Genomic DNA, 20,077 nt, shown 5'->3' on the forward strand with positions numbered 1-20,077 from the left:
TCCCAAACCATTAGGGTTGCCAACTGATCAAATATTAGCTGGGACATCCCGTATTTTGGGCTAAATTGATTTGCCCCTTATTAGGCCCGGGGGGGTTGTAGGCCCGGAAAGTGTAGGCCCGGACAGTGTAGGCCCGGACGCTGTAGGCCCGGACGCTGTAGGCCCGGACGCTGTAGGCCCGGACGCTGTAGGCCCGGACGCTGTAGGCCCGGACGCTGTAGGCCTGGACGCTGTAGGCCCGGACGGTGTAGGCCCGGACAGTGTAGGCCCGGACAGTGTAGGCCCGGACAGTGTAGGCCCCGAGGCCCAGGCGCCGCCTAACGGAGCTGCCGGCCCGGGCGGCCGCCATTGGTGGAGCGGGAGCACGTGGCAGCTGGCTGAGTGAGGTCACGTGGGGAGCGGTGACGTCACCTTGTCCCATATTTGGGAGTGAGATAGCGGCACGGTGGCGCAGCGGCAGAGTTGCTGCCTTACAGCGAATACAGCGCCGGAGACCCAGGTTCGATCCTGACTACGGGTGCTGTCTGTACGGAGTTTGTACGTTCTCCCCGTGACCTGCGTGGGTTTTCTCCAAGATCTTCGGTTTCCTCCCACACTCCAAAGACGTACAGGTATGTAGGTTAATTGACTGGGTAAATCTAAAAATTGTCCCTAGTGTGTGTAGGATAGTGTTAATGTGCGGGGATCGCTGGGCGGCGCGGACTCGGTGGGCCGAAGGGCCTGTTTCCCCGCTGTATCTCTAAATCTAAAACCCTCTCCCACCCCCACATTAAAAAAAAAGCAATCCACAAGAAGACCAAAATTATTCTGTTTATGAAGAAACCAACCAATTTACACTCGATTACCAAACAAAAACAGCAAATGCACAGCACTCCATGTCTTTTACGGGACAGAAACTAGTCCTGTTGCACCTGCTACACAAAGAACACATGAACATAGCTTCCGAAATTCACTACCACTGATGCTAATGGAATATAGTTCAGAGTTCAGTTTGTTGAGCAAGAGTTATACAGCACGGAAACAGATCGCAACAGCCCAACCTGTCCGTGCCAACCAAGGTGCCTGTGTGTGTTGGGACGGGAAATGCAGATGCTGGTTTAAACCGAAGATGGACCCAAAAAGCTGGAGTAACTCAACGGGTCAGACAGCATCTCTGGAGAAAAGGAATAGGTGACGTTTCGGGGAGCTACCCTTCTTCAGATGTCTGCCGAGGTGCCTACCCGAGTTAGCCCCATTGCATGCCAAACTTTTTGTGCCTGTGTACGTGTCGAAAAAACGTAATGTTTTAATTGTACCTCTTCTTCTGGGAGTTCATTCGACACCCACCGCAATTGGACACAATAGCGTGTCCAATCCCTTAATAATCTTATATGTTTCAATAAGATCCCCTCTCATCCTTCTAAATTTCAGTGTGTACAAGCCCAGTCGCTCCAGTCTTTCAACATATGACTGTCCCGCCATTTCGGGAATTAACAGAGTGAACCTACGCTGCACGCCCTCAATAGCAAGAATGTCCTTCCTCAAATTTGGAGACCAAAACTGCACACAGTACTCCAGGTGCGGTCTCACCAGGGCCCTGTACAACTGCAGAAGGACCTCTTTGCTTCTATGCTCAACTGATCCAGTTTCTCCTTATACCTCAGGCCCTCCAATCCCAACAACATCCATGTGAACTTTTCCTTAACCCCCCCCCCCCCCCCCAGTGATATCCCATCCTTCCTGCTTTAACAGCGTTCATACGTTCTAGGAGTAGATTTGGGCCATTCGGCCCATCAAGTCTACACCGCCATTCAATCATGGCCGATCTACCTTTACCATAAAGGCGTCAAAGGTTAGGTAGGGGAAGAAGGCAGGAGAATGGGGTTGAGAGGGAAAGATAGATTATTGAATGGCAAAGTAGACTCGACGGGCCTAATGGTGTCCACTCATCTTGGAGCCCATGTCCATGGGGAACCCAGGCCCATCTGTGTCAAGGAACGAGGGGTGGCTGTTCATGAAACAGTCTCCGCACATTAAAAGATGTCACCCGCAAGATCATTGGGAGGGAGAATGTGGCCAAAAGGATCGGCCTTTTCGACCTCCTCAAGACCCACAGAAAGGTCCTACCAGGAGAACGACCATACTCGGCCGCTTGTGATCACCGATGGCTACAACTCCTCCAGGGTTGTGTATTGGGCGGCGCGGTGGCGCAGCGGTAGAGTTGCTGCCCCACAGAGCCAGGGACCCGGGTTCGATCCCGACTACGGGTGCTGTCTTGTACAGAGATTGCAAGTTTCCCCCCCGGGACCTGCGTGGGTTTTCTCCAGGTGCTCCGGTTTCCACCCACATTCCAAAGTGCCGCAGGTCTGAAAGTTAATTGGCTTGGTAAAATCGTAAATTGTCCCCGGGGGTGTGTGTGTGTGTGTGTGTTTGTGTGGGGGGGATGGTGTCAGTGCGCGGGGATCGCTGGTCGGCATGGACTCGGTGGGCCGAAGGGCCTGTTTCCACGCTGTATCTCTGAACTAAACGAAACACCTCCACTGTGCACACGTTACACTTGCTCCACAATACTCCTCACATGTAAAAAGCCAAAGTTCAACAAGGGGCAGCTCAAGTACAAGAATTAATTTACAGAAAATAAATTGTATTACTGTATAAAAAGTAGCAGTTCGGAGGGACATTAGCATTTCTATTTTTTTTAAAAAGTCGATGTGAAAATAAATTCACGCTTCAAAAAACAAAACTCAAAATCGTTAACAAAATCGGAAGCAGAGATAAGTCAAGCAAGTGTGCAGGAGATAAATATGAAGGAGAACGTCAAGTGTCTCGATGGACCACGGCCATTTGCTTCAAGATTATTTTTCCCCTCCTGCTGAGCCATCTCCTAGGTGCTGGCCACCTGCTGTGACTGCAGAAGTGTACTGTAAGCTGAAAAACAGAAAGAGAAACAGTTTAAGGGATTTCATAAGTGACAGGAGCAGAATTAGGCCAATCGCCCCATCGAGTCTAGTCCGCCATTCAATCATGCACGGTAGAAACATAGAAAATAGGCGCAGGAAAGTAGGCCATTCGGCCCATTGAGTCTAGTCCGCCATTCAATCATGCCCGGTAGAAACATAGAAAATAGGCGCAGGAAAGTAGGCCATTCGGCCCATCAAGTCTCCTCCGCCATTCAATCATGCCTGATCGAAACATAGTAAATAGAAGGTATCACAAAATGCTGGAGTAACTCAGCAGGTCAGGCAGCATCTCTGGAGAGAAGGAATGGGTGATGTTTCGGGTCGAGACCTTTCTTCAGACTGATCCAGAAACCAGCATCTGTAGTTATTTTCCTACGAAACATAGTAAATAGGTGCAGGAGTAGGCCATTCAATATGATCATGGCTGATCATCCAAAATCAGCAGGCTCGAAGGGCCAAATGGCCTCCTCCTGCACCTATTTTCTGTTTCTATGTCTTAGTCTTTTCACGCCTGTATCCAGGAGCTCTTCAACCCCCCCCCTCCCCAAATTTCAGTCTGAAGAAGGGTCCCGCCATAAAACCTCACCTATCCATGTTCACCAGAGATGCTGCCTGAAGCACTGAGCTCCTCCGGCATTTTGTGTCCATCTTTGATAGAAACCATCAGTGACACCATAGACACATCAGTGACCTTAAGAAAGTTGACTGTGGACGCAGCCCAGGACCATCACGCAAACCAACCTGCCTTCCATTGACTCCGTTTACACCTCACGCTGCCTCGGCAAGGCCAGCAGCATAACCAAGGACCAGTCGCACCCTGACCACTCCCTCTTCTCCCCTCTCCCATCAGGCACTAGGTATAGAAGTGTGAAAACGCACACCTCCAGATTCAGGGACAGTTTCTTCCCAGCTGTTATCAGGCAACTGAACCATCCTACCACAACCAGAGAGCAGTGCTGAACTACTATCTACCTCTTTGGTGACCCTCGGACTATCCTTGATCAGACTTTACCTTGCACTAAACATTATTCACTTATCATGTATCTACACACTGCAAATGGATCGATTGTAATCATGTGCTGTCTTTCTGCTGACTGGTTAGCACGCAACAAAGGCTTTTCACTGTACCTCGGTACACGTGACAACAAAACTAAAACTAAACGAATAAACTGAAACTAAAGTAGCAGCAGGGAGAGGCTGAAGAAAGGTCTCGACACGAAACGTCACCCATTCCTCCAGCATTTTGTGAATAAATACCTTCGATTTGTACCAGCATCTGCAGTTATTTTCTTATACTACTTGAGGTACATTAAACAGCTTTTGCATCTACGTCAGTGATTTGTCAGATTACAGTTTTTCCTTTCAATGTTTGGGGACCTTCACACAGAAGGTGGTGGGTGTACGGAACGAGCTGCAAGAGGCAGTAGACGAGGCAGGTAGTAGAACAACATTGAGGCACAGAGGCACAGCTGTTAGAGCTGCTGCCTCACAGCGCCCGTGACCCGGGTCCGCTCCCGACTACGGGCGCCGTCTGTACGGAGTTTGTACGTTCTCCCCGTGACTGCGTGGGTTTTCTCCGAGATCTTCGGTTTCCTCCCACACTCCAAAGAGGTACAGGTATGTAGGTTAATTGTCTTGGTACAAATGTAAATTGTCCCTAGTGTGTGTGTGTGTGTGTGTGTGTGTGGGGGGGATAGTGTTAATTTGCGGGGATCACTGGTGGGCGTGGACTCGATGGGCCGAAGGGCCTGTTTCCGTGCTGTGTCTCTAAAACTAAAACTGAAAAACTCAGGTGCTCTCTGTGCAGAGTTTGCACGTTCTCCCAGTGACCACGTGGGTTTCCTCCCACATCTCAAAGACGTGCAGGTTTGTAGGTTAATTGGCATTTGTAAGGTTGCTCTTAGAGTGTAGTTTGAGGAGATTTTATGTGCAATCAATGTCCAATTTGTGAACCATTTGCTTATTTGTGTCTCTCTGCGTCTGTGTTTAGTTTAGTTTAGAGATAAAGCGCGGAAACAGGCCCTTTCGGCCCACCGGGTCCGCGCCGACCAGCGATCCCCGCACGTTAACACCATCCTACACCCACTAGGGACAATTTTTACATTTACCACGCCAATTAACCTACAAACCTGTACGTCTTTGGAGTGTGGGAGGAAACCGAAGATCACGGAGAAAACCCACGCAGGTCACGGGGAGAACGTACCCCTTATTCTTAAACTGTGGCCCCTTGTTCTGGACTCCCCCAACATTGGGAACATGTTTCCTGCCTCTAACGTGTCCAACCCCTTAATAATCTTATACGTTTCGATAAGATCTCCTCTCATCCTTCTAAATTCCAGTGTATACAAGCCTAGTCGCTCCAGTCTTTCAACATATGATAGTCCCGCCATTCCGGGAATCAACCTAGTAAACCTAGTAACACAGTACTGTTGTGAACGGGTGGTCAATTGTAGATTAATACGATTGTACAACTGAATACGTACATTGAGGGTCCTCTTTCTGGCCTTGAACATTATCTTGCTTCACGTTCTGTTCGCCCGAATTTCCTAAGTAATAGAAACAGAATTGAGATGAAGTAGTGGATTTGCATTTCTTCAAGTTTGCTTTGTTCTGGAGAACGTAGATGTCACAAAGCAGGTTTGCATTGATAAGTTAACATCCCCGTTCCTGCTGTCATATGTGATAGGAGCAGTATTAGGCCATTCGGCCCATCAAGTCTACTCTGCCATTCAATCATGGCTGATCTATCTCTCCCCTCCTATCCCCATTCTCCTGCCTTCTCCCCATAACCCCTGACAACCGCAATAATCAAGAATCTATCTATCTCTGCCTTATAAATATCCATTGACTTGGCCTCCACAAGGTTAACCTACTCATTCCTGGGATCTCTCTTGTAAACCTCCTCTGGACCCTCTCCGGAGCCACCACATCCTTCCTCAGATACGGTGCCCAAAATTCCCTCCTCGCCCCATTCTCCTGCCTTCTCCCATAACCCTTGACTCCCGTACAAATCAAGAATCTATCTATCTCTGCCTTAAAAATATCCATTGACTTGGCCTCCACAGCCTTCTGTGGCAAAGAATTCCACAGATTCACCACCCTCTGACTAAAGAAATTCCTCCTCATCTCCTTCTTAAAGGAACGTCCTCTAATTCTGAGGCTGCGGCCTCTGGTCCTAGACTCTCCCACTGGTGGAAACATCCTCTCCACATCCACTCTATCCAGCCCTTTCACAATTCTGTACACTTCAATGAGGTCGAGGTCGAGGTCCCGCCCCCTCCCCCCTCATTCTTCTAAACTCCAGCGAGTACAGGCCCAGTGCCATCAAACGCTCAGCAATGCAAAATGATCCTACCTGACATCTTAAAACACAGTTTCTTCTTTTGATAGAGAACGTAGCTGGTCGCCCCGCCTGCCAAAGACAGCAAGACGCCACTGATAATGCCAGCTAAGGTGCTGTTTCCACCTGCTAAACAAAAAAGTGTAGATAAACGAATTAGTTCTTCTTTTGACTTTGCAGACACAGCGTGGAAAACAGGCGCTTCAGCCCACCGAGTCTGCGCCGACCAGCGATCACCCAGTACGCTAACGCTACCCTACGCACTAGGGATGATTTATAATTTTACCTCAGCCAATTAACCACCACGTGCCCCAGCGGTAGAGTTGCTGCCTTACAGCGCCAGAGACCCGGGTTCGATCGTTATTGCCGGTGCTGTCTGTATGTCTGCTGTCTCACAGGGCCTTGGTGAGACCGCACCTGGAGTATTGCGTACAGATTTGGTCTCCTAATCTGAGCAAAGACATTCTAGCCTTAGAGGGAGTACAGAGAAGGTTCACCAGATTGATCCCTGGGATGGCAGGACTTTCATATGAAGAAAGACTGGATAGACTCAGCTTGTACTCGCTGGAATTTAGAAGACTGAGGGGGGATCTTATTGAAACATATAAAATTCTTAAGGGGTTGGAGAGGCTAGATGCGGGAAGATTGTTCCCGATGTTGGGGAAGTCCAGAACCAGGGGACACAGTTTAAGGATAAGGGGGAAGTCTTTTAGGACCGAGATGAGAAAACATTTCTTCACTCAGAGTGGTGAGTCTGTGGAATTCTCTGCCACAGAAGGTAGTTGAGGCCAGTTCATTGGCTATATTTAAGAGGGAGTTAGATGTGGCCCTTGTGGCTAAAGGGATCAGGGGGTATGGAGAGAAGGCAGGTACAGGTTACTGAGCTGGATGATCAGCCATGATCATATTGATTGGCGGTGCAGGCTCGAAGGGCCGAATGGCCTACTCCTGCACCTATTTTCTATGTTTCTATGTTTCTATGTTCTTCGCAGGAAACCGGAGCACCCGGAGAAAACCCACGCAGGTCACAGGGAGAACGTACAAGCAGACGGCGCCCATAGACGGGATCGAAAACCTGGGTCTCTGTCGCTGTAAGGCAACAACTACCCGCCTCGACACAGTGCTGCCCCAATCTTGTAACCAAAATACGTAGTCCCACTGCAGGCACCTGCCATTTTTCCACAGGGGTTACATTCCTGTAAAGCAGCGCACAATTCAAAAACACGCAAGTTTTAAAATTTAAAAGGGGGCAGGAATTTGAGCACATTATTTCAAAAATACTTCGAGAAAAATCAGGTCTTGGCATTAATTAAACGAGTGCTTTTTTTTTCAAAAACACATACATCAAAGACACATGAATCACAAGGTGCCCATATTTCCCTCTCTCGAAGAACGATTTCCTGTACAACAGTACACAGGTCCAACAGAAGATGGCAGCAAATACAAACTTGAAGCCGCACAACGTCATATGTTGAAAGACTGGAGCGACTAGGCTTGTATACACTGGAATTTAGAAGGATGAGAGGGGATCTTGTCGAAACGTATGAGATTATTAAGGGGTTGGACACGTCAGTGGCAGGAAACATGTTCCCAATGTTGGGGGAGTCCAGAACCAGGGGCCACAGTTTAAGAATAAGGGGTAGGCCATTTAGAACGGAGATGAGGAAAAACTTTTTCAGTCAGAGAGTTGTGAATCTGTGGAATTCTCTGCCTCAGAAGGCAGTGGAGGCCAATTCTCTGAATGCATTCAAGAGAGAGCTGGTTAGAGCTCTTAAGGATAGCGGAGTCAGGGGGTAATGGGGAGAAGGCAGGAACGGGGTACTGATTGAGAATGATCAGCCATGATCACATTGAATGGCGGCGCTGGCTCGAAGGGCTGAATGGCCTCCTCCTGCACCTATAGCACAACGTGATTCTGGACATGAAATGGGGAAACAAACTGGAATGCTGGAAATCTTCCCCCAGTTTTGCTCGTGGCCTCACACTGGCAGTGGAGGAGGCCCAGGACAGAAAGGTCAGTGTGGGAATGGGAAGGGATTTAAAGTAGTTGGCAACGGAGAGATCCAGGAGGCCTTAGCGACACTTGGTCTCGTCGATGTACAGGAGGCCACGTCAGGATGCAGCTGATAGGATTGCCAACTGTTCCGTAATAGCCGAGAAATCCCGTATTTTGGATATCATCCTTCTAAACTCCGGTGAATACAAGCCCAGTCTTTCCAATCTTTCCTCATATGACAGTCCCTCCATCCCAGGGATTTAGATTTAGATTTAGAGATACATCGCGAAAACAGGCCCTTCGGCCCACCGGGTCCGCGCCGCCCAGCGATCCCCGCACATTAACACTATCCTACACACACTAGGGACAATTTTTAAATTTACCCAGTCAATTAACCTACATACCTGTACGTCTTTGGATTAACCTACCTCAATAGCAAGGACCTTCCTCAAATTAGGAGATCAAAACTGCACACAATACTCCAGAGGCAGAGGTTCACCTGCACCTCCTCCAACCTCATCTATTGCATCCGCTGCTCTAGATGTCAACTTATTTATATCGGCGAAACCAAGCGCAGGCTCGGCGATCGCTTCGCTGAACACCTGCGCTCGGTCCGCATTAACGCAACTGATCTCCCGGTGGCCCAGCACTTTAACTCCCCCTCCCATTCCCAGTCTGACCTCTCTGTCATGGGCCTCCTCCAGTGCCATAGTGAGGCCCGCCGGAAATTGGAGGAGCAGCACCTCATATTTCGCCTGGGCAGTTTGCAGCCCGGTGGTATGAACGTCGACTTCTCCAACTTCAGATAGTTCCTCTGTCCCTCTCTTCCCCTCCCCCTTCCCAGATCTCCCTCTATCTTCCTGTCTCCACCTATATCCTTCCTTTGTCCCACCCCCGACATCAGTCTGAAGAAGGGTCTCGACCCGAAACGTCACCCATTCCTTCTCTCCCGAGATGCTGCCTGACCTGCTGAGTTACTCCAGCATTTTGTGAATAAATCACAATACTCCAGATGTGGTCTCACCAGGGCCCCTATACAACTGCAGAAGGACTTCTTTGCTCCTGTACTCAAATCCTCTCGTTATGAAGGCCAACATGCCATTAGCTTTCTCAAATCGTGCCTGACCCATTAGACTGTCACCTTGCCCTCCGCCAACAATGAACCGTTCTACGTTTCCTTGGTCATCGTGTGCTTTGATCTGTCCTTTTCACACCTCACATGCTCTCTGATCACCCTTCTACATCTGCGTGTCTCCCTCTCCCCTGACTCACAGGACCCGAAACGTCGCCCATTCCTTCTCACAGCCAATGCATATACACAAAGTTAGGGTGGGGGCCATACCTTTCTCGGTTTCCTGCGTGTTGTCTGGAAACGAAAATAAAAATGAGAGTTAGATTATCAGGGGAGAACGCGCAAACTCCATACAGACGGCGCGGAGGTCAGGATCGAAGCCGGGGTCCCTGGAGTTGGGAAGCATGCATATTAAAGTTCATCGTGTGCTTGACAGAATTAGTGGAATAGTTTTACCTACCCACTTAGAACAATGCCCAAATGAAAAAAAAGGAAAGGAGTGGGAAGAAAATGCTTGCAATTTCAGTAATCAAAACCATGCAAGAGGCAAATACAGTTTGCACAGTCAAATTGTAAGCAGTTGATCCAAGTCGGAACATACCTCCAGAAGGGCCCGCAGCTGCACGCCCTATATAAAAAGAAATAAAACCCAGTCTTAACAAGAGACATGACCCAATGTTACTTATTCCAGTTAGGCAGAGAGTCAGAGAGCGATACAGCGTGGAAACAGGCCATTCGGCCCAAAATGCCCACACCGGCCAACATGTCCCAGCTACACCAGTCCCACCTGCCCGCATTTGGTCCATATCCCTCCAAACCTGTCCTATCCATGTGCCTGTCTAACTGTTTCTTAAACATTGGGATAGACCCTGCCTCAACTACCTCCTCCGGCAGCTTGCTCCATACACCCACCGCCCTCAGCTTCCTATTAAATCTTTTCCCCTTCACCTTAAACCTAGGTTCTCTGGTCCTCAATTCACCTACTCTGGAGCAAGAGACAATAGATAATAGACAATAGGTGCAGGAGTAGGCCATTCGGCCTGAGCCAGCACCACCATTCAATGTGATCATGGCTAATAATTGGAACGGGGCACTGATTGAGAATGATCAGCCATGATTACATTGAATGGCGGTGCTGGCTCGAAGGGCCGAATGGCCTCCACCTGCACCTATTGTCTATTGATCATTCCCAATCAGTACCCTGTTCCTGCCTTCTCCCCGTACCCCCTGACTCCGCTATCCTTAAGAGTTCTATCTAGCTCTCTTGAAAGCACTCAGAGAATTGGCCTCCACCGCCTTCTGAGGCAGAGAATTCCACAGATTTACAACTCTCTGACTGAAAAAGTTTTTCCTCATCTCCGTTCTAAATGGCCTACCCCTTATTCTTAAACTGTGGCCCATGGTTCTGGACTCCCCCAACATTGGGAACATGTTTCCTGCCTCTAACGTGTCCAACCCCTTAATAATCTTATATGTTTCAATAAGATCCCCTCTCATCCTTCTAAATTCCAGTGTATACAAGCCTAGTCGATCCAGTCTTTCAACATACGACAGTCCCGCAATTAACCGAGTAAACCTACGCTGCACGCCCTCAATAGCAAGAATATCCTTCCTCAAATTTGGAGACCAAAACTGCACACAGTACTCCAGGTGCGGTATCACCAAGGCCCTGTACAACTGCAGAAGGACCTCTTTGCTCCTATACTCAACTCCTCTTGTTATGAAGGCCAACATTCCATTGGCATTCTTCACTGCCTGCTGTACCTGCATGCTTCCTTTCTGTGACTGATGCACTAGGACACCCAGATCTCGTTGTACGTCCCCTTTTCCTAACTTGACACCATTCAGATAATAATCTGCCTTCCTATTCTTACCACCAAAGTGGATAACCTCACACTTATCCACATTAAACTGTATCTGCCATGCATCCGCCCACTCACACAACCTGTCCAAGTCACCCTGCAACCTCATAGCATCTTCCTCACAGTTCACACTGCCACCCAGCTTTGTGTCATCTGCAAATTTGCTAGTGTTACTTTTAATCCCTTCATCCAAGTCATTGATGTATATTGTAAATAGCTGCGGTCCCAGCACCGAGCCTTGCGGTACCCCACTAGTCACTGCCTGCCATTCTGAAAGGGACCCATTTATCCCCACTCTTTGCTTTCTGTCTGCCAACCAATTTTCTACCCATGTCAGTGACTTACCCCCAATAACATGTGCTCTAATTTTGCCCACTAATCTCCTATGTGGGACCTTGTTGAAGGCTTTCTGATAGTCAAGGTACACCACATCCAACGGCTCTCCCCTGTCCATTTTCCTAGTTACATCCTAAAAAAATTCCAGAAGATTAGTCAAGCATGATTTCCCCTTCGTAAATCCATGCTGACTCAGAACGATCCTGTTACTGCTATCCAAATGTTCCGCTATTTCGTCTTTTATAATTGACTCCAGTATCTTCCCCACCACCGATGTCAGAATAACTGGTGTATAATTTCCTGTTTTCTCTCTCCCTCCTTTCTTAAAAAGTGGGATAATATTAGCTACCCTCCAATCCACAGGAACTGATCCTGAATCTATAGAACATTGGAAAATGATCACCAATGCGTCCACCATTTCTAGAGCCACCTCTTTAAGTACCCTGGGATGCAGCCCGCCTGAACCCACCTGATCTCCCGGTCGCTAAACACTTTAATTCTCCTTCCCATTCCCACACTGACCTTTCTGTCCTCGGTCTCCTCCATTGTCAGAGTGAGGCTAAACACAAATTGGAGGAACAGCACCTCATATTTCGCTTGGGCAGCTTACAGCCCAGTGGTATGAATATTGATTTCTCTCACTTCAAGCAACCCCGGCATTCCCTCTCTCTCTCTCTCTATCCCTCCCCCACCCAAGTCGCACCAGCTTCTTGTCTTCACCGTACAAACAGATAACAATGGCCTGTTTCCTTTATCATCGTTACTTTTTTGCAAATCTTTCATTCATTGTTCTTTATCTCTCTACATCAACATCATATGGATGTCATCCAGATCCAGTCTGAGGAAGGGTCTCGACCCGAATCGTCACCCATTCCTTCTCTCCAGAGATGCTGCCTGCCCCGCTGAGTTACTCCGGCATTTTGTGTCTGTCTCCCATTAATGTTCTGCAGGGACACCTCCCCTTTCACAATTCAAGGAATGGCAGGACATATTTTTGACCAATGGCATTCCCTAACACTTCCCGCTTATCTCCGGGGGGATATTTTCCACTCACACATCAGCTGCCAAGATATAAAATGGAAACCTCGCAAAAGTCGAGCCAGCCACAGCCAGAGGGACAATAGACAATAGGTGCAGGAGGAGGCCATTCGGCCCTTCGAGCCATTCAATGTGATCATGGCTGACCATTCTCAATCAGTACCCCGTTCCTGCCTTCTCCCCATACCCCCCTGACTCCGCTATCCTTAAGAGCTCTATCTAGCTCTCTCTTGAATGCATTCAGAGAATTGGCCTCCACTGCCTTCTGAGGCAGAGAATTCCACAGATTCACAACTCTCTGACTGAAAAAGTTTTTCCTCATCTCCGTTCTAAATGGCCCACCCCTTATTCTTAAACTGTGGCCCTGGGAGACGGACGTAGTCACCTTTGGTATTGGTCTTGTCGGGATTGTAGTCACCACCGGCTGCATCCGCGAGATCGCTGTCTCCAAAGTCCTTCCCTGCAAAATTAAAAAGGCGGCGGGTGAAGAGGGCGCAAGAATGCGACTGAGGATGAAAGTGCTTCTCCTGAAGAATAACACGGCGGTAGAGTTGCTGCCTCCCAGCGCCGGAGACCCAGGTCCGATCCTCACTACGGGTGCTGCCTGTACGGAGTTTGTTCGTTCTCCATCGTGACCCGCGTGGGTTCTCTCCGGGTACTCCGGTTTCCTCCCACACTCCAAAGGCGTACAGGTTTGTTGGCTAATCGGCTTGGTGTCATTGTAAATTGTCCCTGGTGCGCGGGGATCGCTGGTCGGCACGGACCCGGTGGGCCGAAGGGCCTGTTTCCGTGCCGTATAGAAACATAGAAAATAAGTGCAGGAGTAGGCCATTCGGCCCTTCGAGCCTGCACCGCCATTCAATATGATCATGGCTGATCATCCAACTCAGTATCCCGTACCTGCCTTCTCTCCATACCCCCTGATCCCTTTAGCCACAAGGGCCACATCTAACTCCCTCTTAAATATAGCCAATGAACTGGCCTCAGTTCCACAGATTCACCACTCTCTGTGTGAAAAAAAACGTTCTCATCTCGGTCCTAAAAGACTTCCCCCTTATCCTTAAACTGTGACCCCTTGTTCTGGACTTCCCCAACATCGGGAACAATCTTCCTGCATCTAGCCTGTCCAACCCCTTAAGAATTTTGTAAGTTTCTACAAGATCCCCCCTCAATCTTCTAAATTCCAGCGAGTATAAGCCGAATATCTCTAAACTAAACTAAAAATCTAACAGCCACTCAACCCAGAGATCCTGCATCAGGTCAGGATGGTCATAGAAAGCATTTTGTCGGGATGCATCACAGCACAGCTCCGTCCAAGACCGCAAGAAATCGCAGAGGATTGCGGACACAGCCCAGACCATCGCACAAACCAACCTCCCTTCCATTGACTCCATCTACGCCTCACGCTGCCTCAGCAAGGCCAGCAGCATAATCAAGGACCAGTCTCACCCCGGTCACTCCCTCTTCTCCCCTCTCCCATCAGGCAAGAGGTACAGAAGTGTCAAAGCGCACACCCCCAGATTCAGGGACAGTTTCTTCCCAACTGTTATCAGGCAACCGAACCATCCTATCGCCAAGTAGAGAGTGGTCCTGACCTCCCATCTACCCCATCGGAGTCTCTCAGACTATCTTTGATCGGACTTTACCGTGCACTAAACATTATCCCCTTTCTCCTGTATCTGTACACTGCGTTTGGCTAGATTGTCATCAAAGATAGTCTTTCCGCTGACTAGTTAGTACGCAGCAAAAGCTTTTCACTGTACCTCGGTGCACGTGACAATAAACTAACTAAATGCGGAGAGGATGTTTCCTCTTATGGGATGAGAAAGGGAGCTGTCCATTTTTGGATTGGGGGTAGGACTATTTTTCTCTCACGAGGATCACGAGTCTTCGGAACATTGATCGTCAAAATGGCGGTGGAAGCAAAGGATTTAATAAGGGGTAGATGTACCCCTTGAACAGGAGGTGTACGTTAAAATAACTGGGGAAAAGGCAAGGAAGGGAACTAGACTTGAATCCAATGCTGATGTAAAAAAACAATCATGGTTTTATTGAATTGCACAGCAATCTTAAGCAGTGTTTTAAACTTGTGTTATTCGAATTGGTAGCATCATTTGGCCATTTTTTGGGAAGTGTCAGAGAATGATACAGTGTGGAAACAGGCCCTTCGGACCAACTTGCCCGCACCGGCCAACATGTCCCAGCTACACTAGTCACACCTGCCTGCATTTGGCCCTTATCCCTCCAAACCTGTCCTATCCATGTACCTAACTGTTTCTTAAACGCTGGGATAGTCCCAGCCTCAACCACCTCCTCTGGCAGCTCGTTCCATACACCCACCACCCTTTGTGTGAAAACGATACCCCTCGGATTCCTGTTAAATCTTTTCCTCTTCACCTTAAACCTATGTCCTCTGGTCCTCGATTTCCCATACTCTGGCCTAGAGACTCTGTGCACTTACCCGATCTATTCCTCTCATGATTTTATACACCTCTATAAGATCACCCCTCATCCTCCTGTGCTCCTAGGAATAGAGTCCCAGCCTGCTCAACCTCTCCCTGTAGCTCAGACCTTCTAGTCCTGGCAACATCCTCGTAAATCTTTTACGTTTAGAAATTGTCTAATTTAATTTAGGGAGACAGCATGGAAACAAGTCCTGTGCCCCACTGATTCCACACTGACCATCGATCACCCATTCACGCTAGTTCTATGTTATCCCACTTTCTTGACCACTCAATATGGCAATAGACAATAGGTGCAGGATTCAGCCCTTCGAGCCAGCACTGCCATTCAATGTGATCATGGCTGAATATTCACAATCAGTACCCCGTTCCTGCCTTCTCCCCATACCCCCTGACTCCGCTATCCTTAAGAGCTCTATCTAGCTCTCTCTTGAACGCATTCAGAGAATTGGCCTCCACTGCCTTCTGAGGCAGAGAATTCCACAGATTCACAACTCTCTGACTGAAAAGGTTTTTCCTCCTCTCCGTTCTAAATGGCCTACCCCTTATTCTTAAACTGTGGCCCCTGGTTCTGGACTCCCCCAACATTGGGAGCATGTTTCCTGCCTCTAACGTGTCCAACCCCTTAATAATCTTATACGTTTCGATAAGATCCCCTCTCATCCTTCTAAATTCCAGTGTATACAAGCCTAGTCGCTCCAGTCTTTCAACATATGACAGTCCCGCCATTCCGGGAATGAACCTAGTAAACCTACGCTGCACGCCCTCAACAGCAAGAATATCCTTCCTCAAACTGTGTGTATGGTGGTTGCAGTGTGGGGGAAACAATGGTCGCTACGGACTCAGAGAGTTGTGAATCTGTGGAATTCTCTGCGTCAGAGGGCAGTGGAGGCCAAGTCTCTGAATGCATTCAAGAGAGAGTTAGATAGAGCTCTTAAGGATAGCGAAGTCAGGGGGTATGGGGAGAAGGCAGGAACGGGGTACTGATTGAGAATGATCAGCCATGATCACATTGAATGGCGGTGCTGGCTCGAAGGGCCGAATGGCCTACTCCTGCACCTATTGTCTATTGTCTATAAACTAAAGTTTCAGCAGATATTCAACTCAGTAAAAGATTAACAAAGTTTTTAAAAACACATGGGCCTTTACCTGAACCACCCCTGCTTCCTGGCTTAGAAGGTGCCTTTGTTGGAGTGTATTTGTCTGTTGGCGAAACAAGACTGTAGTTTAATGATTTGAACTCCATTCAAGTGCGGATTAATTTGTCCTCTTGCGGCATCTGGGCGTGTTGGCGGTCCCGGACTGCTGGCGGCCGGGGGGAGAGGCGAGGATCGACGGTCGACAGTCGCGGCCCGCTGGAGAGCAGGCATAGGGTCGGTGGTGGTGCCAGTAGGTCTGGACTGGAAGAGGGCCAGGGGTGGAGTGGGGAATCAGGGCAGTAAGGGGCAAGGGTGGTGGTGTGGGCCAGGGATGGCATCGGCAGCTGCAAGGGGCAAGTGTGGTGGTACGGGCAAGGTGTGGCATGGTCGATCAGGGTGGTAATGGGCAAGGGAGGTGGTGTGGGCCAGGGATGGCATGGGCAGCCATCAGGGGCAAGGGTGGCGGTATGGGCACAGTGTGCCATGGTCAATCAGGGCGGTAAGGGGCAAGGGAGGTGGTGTGGGCCAGGGATGGCATGGGCAGCTGCAAGGAGCAAGGAGGCAGGCTGGACAAATGGTGGCATGGGGAGCTGGGGCGGTAATGGGCAAGGGAGGTGGTGCGGGCAAGGGGTGGCATGGGCAGCTGCAAGGGGCAAGGAGAGGCAGTGTGAGCCGGGGGTAACGTCGGTAGGTCTGTCCACCATTACCAATATCCGTTGTCAAGAAGACAGGCACACAACGCTGGAGTAACTCAGCGGGTCAGTCGGCATCACTGGAGAGAAGGAATGGGTGACGTTTCAGGTCGGGGCCCTTCTTCAGACTGATGTCAGGGGGAGAGGGAGATACAGAGATAAGGAACTGTACGGTGTGAAAGAAGGGCAAAGGGAGTGGAGATCAAGGGGAATGTGGAATAGCTGACTGTTAGCCGGGAGAAGGCAACGGCAAAGACCCACGCCTCCGTTACAAAGAAGATGGACACAAAATGCCGGAGTAACTCAGTGGGACAGGCAGCATCTCTGGAAGTTCTCCCCCCCCTCTCTCCGATTCTGCTCCGTTATTAAGACGAGGGTTCACTGTATCTACTAAAAAACGTTTAAAAACCCCCCCAACAATTTGCACAAGTCCATTTGAAACCGCTGCACCTACCTTCACCATTGACGGCATCGCCCAAATCAAACCCGTCATCTGAAAGAGAGAGGGAGAGCGGGTGAATTAAGCGGGCAGCGACATTTGATGACAATCCTCAGCCATGATCACATTGAATGGCGGTGCTGGCTCGAAGGGGCGAATGGCCTCCTCCTGCACCTATTGTCTATTGTCTCACCGGCCCTCCAAACAACTCTCACCAGTGCCTAAAGATGCGCCGAAAGCGAGCCTTTTATCGGGGTGTACCCCACGGCGCGGTTTGGGAACAGCGTCGCCACGCAAGAGGATCGTGGACGAAGCCCAGACAACCGCACAAACCAACCTCCCTCCCATTGACCCCGCCTGCACCTCAAGGCCGGCAGCATAATCAAGGACCAGTCTCACCCCAGGCCACTCCCTCTTCACCCCTCTCCCATTAGAAGATTGAGGGGGGATCTTATAGAAACTTACAAAATTCTTAAGGGGTTGGGAAGATTGGCTGGATGCAGGAAGATTGTTCCCGATGTTGGGGAAGTCCAGAACAAGTGGTCACAGTTTAAGGATAAGGGGGAAGTCTTTTAGGACCGAGCTGAGAACGTTTTTTTTCACACATTTGAGTGGTGAATCTGTGGAATTCTCTGCCACAGAAGGTAGTTGAGGCCAGTTCATTGGCTATATTTAAGAGGGAGTTAGATGTGGCCCTTGTGGCTAAAGGGATCAGGGGGTATGGAGAGAAGGCAGGTACGGGATACTGAGTTGGATGATCAGCCATGATCATAATGAATGGTGGTGCAGGCTCGAAGGGCCGAATGGCCTACTCCTGCACCTATTTTCTATGTTTCTATGACCTACCATCTACAACGTGGGAAACCCTCGGACTATCTTTAATCGGACTTTACCTTGCACTAAGCATTGATCCTTTTATTGTGTATCTGTACACTGCGAATGGCTCGATTGTAATCATGTGTTGTCTTTCCGCTGACTCTACCGCTGCGCCACCGTGACGCGACAAAAGCTTTTCACTGTACCTCGGTACATTTGGCAATAAACTAAACCAGGACTATAACATTTGGGAACGCCTCCTAAAATGGCGCCGAGACGTACTACGGTTTTTTGGGGTCGAGTGGTCTATCCTGTTCCTCTAGTATCTTTGCTCCAGCACTTTGTGTCTTATCTTCAAATAAGATCATGCCTGGATACTCCCTAGCAACCGACACACAACCTACAAGATGGGGTGGGGAGGGGGTGGGGGGAAGCAATAATTTAGCATAGTACATATCTGGTGAAACAGAACTGGTCACAGCATTTGTGGCACGCTGGAGTACAGCATGGTAAACAGGAATTCCTTTATCTTCACCGCTCACTGACTATGCGAGGTGGAGATAAGGGGTAGTACGAAAAGCAGAGTCTGCTTAGTGTCAGGCGGCAACTGCCCGAGGACATGAGTCTCCAGAGTTGCTCGATTTGTCTCAAGGGTTCGTTCTGAAAGTTAACAAACCAAAGGGCATGGGCTTCAAAAACCAGATGGGGAAAGTTTAAAGGAGATGTGTGGGGGAAAGTCTGTCTTTAAACCTCAGCTGCCACCAAGGGATGGTGGTGGAGGCAGATGCCAGTGTGGAATTTAAGAGACTTTTGGATGGGCACATGGATATGCAAGGAATTTGATTTTTAGAGTTAGAGATACAGCGCGGAAACAGGCCCTTCGGCCCACCGGGTCCGCGCCGCCCAGCGATCCCCGCACACTAACACTATCCTACACACACTAGGGACAATTTTATTTTTTTTAACACACATTTGCCCAGCCAATTAACCTACATACCTGTACGTCTTTGGAGTGTGGGAGAAAACCAAAGATCTCGGAGAAAACCCACGCAGGTCACGGGGAGAACGTACAAACTCCGTACAGACGGCGCCCGTATTCGGGATCGAACCCGAGTCTCCGGCGCTGCATTCGCTGTAAGGCAGCAACTCTACCGCTGCGCCGCCGTGCCGCCCAATGATATGGACGAGGTACAGGCAGCCAAGAGTTAGTCTTGGCATCAGGTGTGGCAGAGATTTTGTGGGCCGAATGGCCTGTTCTTGTGTAGTACTGTTCATAGGGTTTTCACAAGTTTTCATAACATCATAAGTGATAGGAGCAGAATTAGGCCAATCCGCCCATCAAGTCTACTCCGTCATTCAATCACGGCTGATCTATCTCTCCCTCCTAACCCCATTCTCCTGCCTTCTCCCCATAACCTCTGACACCGACACTAATCAAGAATCTCTCTATCTCTACCTTAAAAATATCCACTGACTTGGCCTCCACCGCCTTCTGTGGCAAAGAATTCCACTGATTCACCATCCTCTGACTGAAGAAATTCATTCTCATCTTCCTAAAAGAACGTCTTTTAATTCTGAGGCTGTGATCTCTAGTCCTGGACTCTGCCACTAGTGGAAACATCCTCTCCACATCCACTCTATCCAGGCCTTTCACTATTCTGTACACGAGGCCAGCCCTCATTCTTCCAAACTCCAGCGAGTACAGGCCCAGTGCCGTCAATCGCTCATCACATGTTATTGGAGCAGAATTAGGCCATTCGGCCCATCAAGTCTACTCCACCATTCAATCATGGCTGATCTATCTCTCCCTCCTAACCCCATTCTCCTGCCTTCTCCCCATAACCCCTGACACCCGTACTAACCCGTACCGGTTATGGCACGAAAGGTCTTTAACAAGTACAGAAGGATATGGGCCAAGCGCGGACAGGGTGGACTGGTGTAGATGG

At 49.2% G+C, this 20,077-nt stretch overlaps 1 protein-coding gene across 2 annotated transcripts in view; it reads right to left on the reverse strand.

Annotated features, from left to right (window-relative positions):
* Positions 1-814: 814 nt before the first annotated feature.
* cd99 (CD99 molecule) overlaps positions 815-20,077 on the reverse strand; it is a 52,903-nt gene continuing 33,640 nt past the window's right edge. Inside the window, exons 5-12 of one of the 2 annotated variants that reach the window (XM_078402048.1) lie at positions 17,331-17,369; positions 16,195-16,248; positions 12,969-13,043; positions 9,949-9,975; positions 9,618-9,641; positions 6,295-6,405; positions 5,423-5,485; positions 815-2,907 (exon numbers count right to left, since the gene is read on the reverse strand). In XM_078402048.1, coding sequence (XP_078258174.1) covers positions 2,864-2,907; positions 5,423-5,485; positions 6,295-6,405; positions 9,618-9,641; positions 9,949-9,975; positions 12,969-13,043; positions 16,195-16,248; positions 17,331-17,369 — 437 coding nt within the window. In that variant the 3' untranslated portion in view covers positions 815-2,863. Of the gene's footprint in view, positions 2,908-5,422; positions 5,486-6,294; positions 6,409-9,617; positions 9,642-9,948; positions 9,976-12,968; positions 13,044-16,194; positions 16,249-17,330; positions 17,370-20,077 lie in introns of both variants that reach the window. The other variant, XM_078402047.1, reaches the window with a different exon arrangement.

This window comes from Rhinoraja longicauda, chromosome 7 (assembly GCF_053455715.1).
Source record: "Rhinoraja longicauda isolate Sanriku21f chromosome 7, sRhiLon1.1, whole genome shotgun sequence".
NCBI lineage: Eukaryota > Metazoa > Chordata > Chondrichthyes > Rajiformes > Arhynchobatidae > Rhinoraja > Rhinoraja longicauda.